Source organism: Elephantulus edwardii, unplaced genomic scaffold (assembly GCF_000299155.1).
Source record: "Elephantulus edwardii isolate Elephantulus edwardi_28Jun2011 unplaced genomic scaffold, EleEdw1.0 scaffold00033, whole genome shotgun sequence".
Taxonomy (NCBI): domain Eukaryota; kingdom Metazoa; phylum Chordata; class Mammalia; order Macroscelidea; family Macroscelididae; genus Elephantulus; species Elephantulus edwardii.
Window position 1 is genome coordinate 10,441,238 of NW_006399783.1, and position 5,538 is coordinate 10,446,775.

A 5,538-nucleotide genomic window follows, 5' to 3' on the forward strand; every position below is an offset into this window, starting at 1 on the left:
CATCAGGCTTTCTGGCTCCAGGAAATCCGTTGCTACTGTGTCTTCTTTGGGGGTTGATATCTTGCTTTGGGCTGGTGGGACAAGTGAAGTACTCTGCTTTCTACGGGCCATTGGTGTGGCCGAGTTCTTCGTGTCTGAGGCGGTAGCTGGTTTTTGATTTGACATCACTGCTACAGAAGAAGATTGGGCAGAAACAAGAGTAAATGCGTAGAGGTGCATGCACACTCCAGTGGTCATGTGAGTGGGGAGGGAGGAAGCGCACACTGATACACGTGGGGAGGGCCTCAGGAGAACCTAAATAATGAAGGAGAAAGTCTGTTGTTCCCTTTCTGGAATAGCTTCCCTACTCTTTGGAGATGCTCAGGATCTCCCTGTTGTTTGAGTTAGTGGGCCCTACGTACTCAGGCCAGAAACCAGTTTGATTCCCCATGTAACTTAATCCTCAATGGTACATGAGTATTTTAAGGGAGGTTGATAAATCTTATAGATGTAGCAGATATGGGTGTGGGATGTCTGGGTCGCAAGCCCCGGCCTGGAACTGCCTTTGCTGTCCTTGCAGATCTCCCAGCAAAGTCCAAGTTTACAAAGATGGCGTTTCCCCACAGACCTCTGGGAACTATAGTCGGTACCTGCAGTGGTAGCAGACAGGAAGGCTGCAGTGGTAGCAGACGGGAAGGCTTCAGTGGTAGCAGACAGGAAGGATGTAGTGGTAGCAGACAGGAAGGCTGCAGTGGTAGCAGACAGGAAGGCTGGGTCGCAGATCTCCCAGCAAAGTGTTGGTGAATATCTTTATCTTCATCTTTGGCATTAGTGGTTGGTTGCTCTTGTTATGTGCCATCAAGTCGACTTCCTATGTACAATAACTCTGAACCTTGCCCTATCCTGAGCAAATCTCGTGTTTTGGACACACCTGCCCCCATTACTGCAGTCACTGTGTCAGTCCATTGCATCCACGGTCCTCTTCTTTTTCACTGACTCTCCACTCATCTAAGCATGAAGTCCTCCAAGGAGCTTTTGCCCTTCTGGCAGCATGCCTAAAGTATGTGAGATAGAGCTTCATTATCCTTGCTTCCAAGGAGCAACCTGGTTTTACCCTTTAACCAGTATGGACCTGTTTGTTCTCTTGGCGGTGATGGTATGTTCAGTAATTTTTTCCAGCACCACAGCTCAAAGCATCAATTATTATTCTGTCATCTTTAGTCATTGTCCAGCTCTCTGATGCATAGTAAGTAATTGCAGTAATATAGCCTGATGCAGTGACTGAGCACTACTTGTTGCTCCTGAAAATATGACCAAAGTAAGTGCGACAGTTTCCCCATCCTTGCTTCTAAGGAACATTCTGTTTGCATTTTCTCCCTTCAATAGATATTTGGGTTGGGTTTTTTTTTTTTTTTTTTTCAGTTCATGTTACGTTCAGTACTCTTTCCAATACCACATTTCAAAGGAATTGATTCTTATTCTGAATGTTTATTCATTGTCCAGTGGTTGGGGGGATAAATGTTAATAAGTCATGTTATGAAGTCTCTTTTAAAGTCGGTATTTTCCTATAATTGACAATATTGTACTTCTTGATGGTTCTTCAAATGTGTTTGTTTTTTTTTCTTTTGACAATGAATACAGTGCTATTACTCTTCATAGTAGACTATGTGATTGTCCAATTTAAAATGACTAGTACCAATCCATTTCAGCTCACTAATGCATAGGATATTGATCTTTATGTGTTTCATTTAATTTTTTATGACTTCCAATATTCCTAGATTCATACTGTGCATTCTGCATGCCAATTATTAATGAAGATTTGTGATTCTTCCTCCTTACTACTTAGAAAAAATTATATAGGAGGCTATGAAACTGTGTCCTATATTGATAACCAAGTATTTGGCCTGATATGTTGAGTACTTTGGGAACTTTCATTAAGGGACCAAATAAATCCATATAGTACACTGCTAATACTATTAAAAGAGCCTGATTGATATTATCTGCTATTAAATCTAGAGATTTGAATTGGTCACTAAATTATTTCTTTTTTTTAATACAACTATGTCTGTATCCTTAAAAATAATTACTGAGATATTTTTGTCCATTCTCATTCATAATCTTGGGAAAAATATTAGTCCAACTCTTATATTTTAGCATAGTTTATTGTAAGTGCAAGATGCTGAGAGCATTTTATAGCCTCACGCTCAGTTCCAAGGTAGCAAAGACTTTTCCCCACTCAGCTCTGCCCACCTGAGTATATTGTTCAAAATATGAATTTGACATTCTTTTTATTTGTAGCTGTGCTCTTTATATATATTATATTATTTGTAATAGTCAGCTATGCTAATAGTTAGACTTCATATGATGCTTGAGTGTTTAATTATTTGTATATATTGCTTGATCTTTATATAAAGAATCAATCACATGACTCTACTTTTCCTAAACTTGATTGTTTTCTCCAAAGGGTACTGTGGAACACTGTATAATAGGAGTAATGATCCTTTCTGAGTTGACGCAGGAAATGAACCTGGTAAGTGTGTTCCTCTAAAGTAACATAAAGTCTGTTTAAAGAAGAAAAAGAAAATTTTGTTTACAGAATGCTATATATGTGTTTTGGAAACAGGAGTGGTATTCATTTCCTAAACAACTTGCCTCTGGAAACTGTGAACTTTGATAAATGTCAGTAGTTGTAGAGGGGCTTCAGGCCTTTTGTTCATAGGGTCACTATGAACTTGAAGTCAATCAACAACATATATGTGTTAATTTATTTTTGACAAAAAGTACAGTTTTATTTATATGGCATCAAACTAAATGATCACGGTGTATTTTTTTTTTTTTCTCTTCTTGGTCTGTTTTGTTGGTGTTGGTGGTTGTTGTGTATTACCGAGCCAGAACGGACCCATAGCAAGCCCTCCAGTGGGTTCTCCGAGGCAGTTAGTCGCATGGGAAGAGATTACCAATTCTCACCCCTGTTGCACCTGGCGGATTTGAACCACATGCTTCTGGGATTACAGTACAGCTTCTTACAGCTAGGACATATTTGAATACTTTTATGAAGGTATCCACAACGAAGTATAATGAATGAGGCATTAGACATGCTTCTTGTTCCATGGACAATTGAGAATTGTTATTTTGTCCTTGGATAGAAGCATAATAATCATTAGAGGCAAACTCTGTGTGAAAGAGAAAGAAACATTTACTTGCTTACAAATAAAAGATAAGCAGTTTGGTGAATCATTTTTCAACAGTAGGGACACAGCTGGACTCATCACAGAACAGACCACTTGGCACTTTGCCAGTTGCTGATACGAATTTTCTTTTTGTTGAGGGAGAGGAGATTCTCAGACATTTTATGTCTGCTCAAGTCCTTTTGTGAGCTCAGCAGCTGAGAACATCATCACTTGTTCCTGTTCTTTTTTTGTACTTAACATATTTATAACCAAAGACAAGTAAAAGTTGATTCCATATAGAGTCATTTTTTTAAAAAGTAGAATTTAGAGTTTAAAGGTAAATATTTTCATCATCATAACTGTTATGTGTCTTGTGGAAGCTGTACTTGAGGGATATGTTTGCTTGTTTGTGCACATGTTTGTATATACAGTCAGTCCTCATTTATTGTTGTTGTTAGGTGCCATCAAGTATGACTTACAGCAACTTATGATTAAAAGATCTAAGCCCTGTTCTATTCTGTGCCATCCTCACACTTCCTGACACACAAGAACCCATTGCAGCAGTCACTGTGTCAACCCACCTGTTTGAGGGTCTTCCTCTCCTTCACGGACCCTCCCCTTCCAAGGATGCCCAATATGTGTGAGGTGAAGCCTTAACCTTATTGCCTCCCAAAAGCACTCCAGCTGTAGCCTTTCCAAGGCATAGCTGTTTCTTCTTTTGAGTGCCCATGGCACGTTCAGTGCTCTCCTGCCAATACCGCAGCTCAAAGGCATCAGTTATTTTTCATCCTTATTCTTTTGTTCCTAGAGTAACTCCGAGTCGTACTTTTTAGCACCTAATAACAACAACAAGCTTTAAATATGCCTGAAAGCCTATACTTTTAAAAATATTTTTTAATGGGAAATTTTTAACTTCATGAATGGTGAAATGATGCAATAGTATAATTACTCTGCATTTTACTTAGACTAACTATAGAGCATGTATAGTCTTAAGTAGCATTTATTAAGGGCTTGTGCTCCACACAGTACTGATATCTACATTGTTAAGTTTTTGTTAAGTACCATGCAGTCAGTTTTGACTCAAAGTGATCTTGTGTACAACAGAACATGCTACTGGCCTCCCTGCACCTTCCTCAGAGTCTGTGTTTTAGCCTCTTGTTGCAGTGACTGTGCAATTGCATCTCGTTGAGAGTCTTCCTTTTTTTGTTGAGTCTCCACTTTACCATAATAATGTCTTTTTTTAGAGTCTGGTCCCTCCTAGTAGCATGTCTAAAGTATATGAGATGACATTTTGCCATCCTCATTTCTTCCGTGCCAGATTTGTTTCTGATTCTGTCAGTCCATTATATGTTTCATATTCTTCACCAACATCTTAATTCAAAGGCATAAGGTCTTTGCATGAGGAAAATCAAATAGTTGTCAAATGTGTGCCAGAATAACAGAATGTAGTTTTAAGGCAAAGATCTAAAATTGGAGTTTCTTAAAATTAGACATAATTAAAGCCGCCTTTAAAAAAAATGTAGATCTTATGTCTGTGTACAGAATACAGGTGTAAGTATGCAGTAGACAAGGAATATGTATTCCAATTTCAAAAGTGAAATAAAACAGGAATATGTAAATGAGTCACCTAAGCAGGGGGCCCTGATGACATGGCTAGTAGACAGCTGCACTCTTAACCCAAATGTGGTGTCTCTGCTGGTGAGCACTCTTCTCTCATGTGATTTACAGCCTCTGAAAACCTGGTAGAGGGTCAGATATGAGTCCATTCCATGTCCATGGCAATGACTTTATGACTTTTTAAGTTAAATGAAAAAGCAAGAACAGAACAACCCAGAATGAAAGCCTTAAAGATAACTGGAATCAGACCTGCATTTGCATTTTAGCTCATTGACAACCAACTGTCTACAAACTTCTTAATTTATGTGACCTCATCATGTTTAGTGAGAATGATAACTACTCACTAGGACTTTGTATACTTGGATAATCTGACAACATAGATCCTAATGTGTAGAACTTTTCATAAACTTCTTTTTTATGAATATGATGTGATTGAGAGATTGGAATAAGATTGTGTAATGTTTGCCCTCTGAAAAATGAGGATAATATGTACCGCACAGGCTGATTTTGAGGATTAAGAGCTAGCATTTGGAAAAATATATCATAAATTCCACTGTTAAATAAATCATTGAAAATACAAAATTCAGTTAGTCATTCTGTTTGCAGCCTCATTTCTATCACCTTGCCCCATATTTTCTTCTTTTGTTTTTATAAGGTACTTTCATTTGGTTTTTATTTTTATTTTATTAATTTTAGTGAACATTTACAGAGATTTTGGATTTCTATTCATTCATTCATTGTTGCACTTTTCTCCCTGCCCAGCCCTCCCCCC

The 5,538-nt window shown here is 38.2% G+C and overlaps 1 protein-coding gene across 1 annotated transcript in view; it reads left to right on the top strand.

The window, feature by feature from the left end:
• RANBP17 (RAN binding protein 17) overlaps positions 1–5,538 on the top strand; it is a 499,911-nt gene that overhangs the window by 65,616 nt on the left and 428,757 nt on the right. Inside the window, exon 5 of the mRNA XM_006884340.1 lies at positions 2,444–2,509. Coding sequence (XP_006884402.1) covers positions 2,444–2,509 — 66 coding nt within the window. The remainder of the gene's footprint in view (positions 1–2,443; positions 2,510–5,538) is intronic.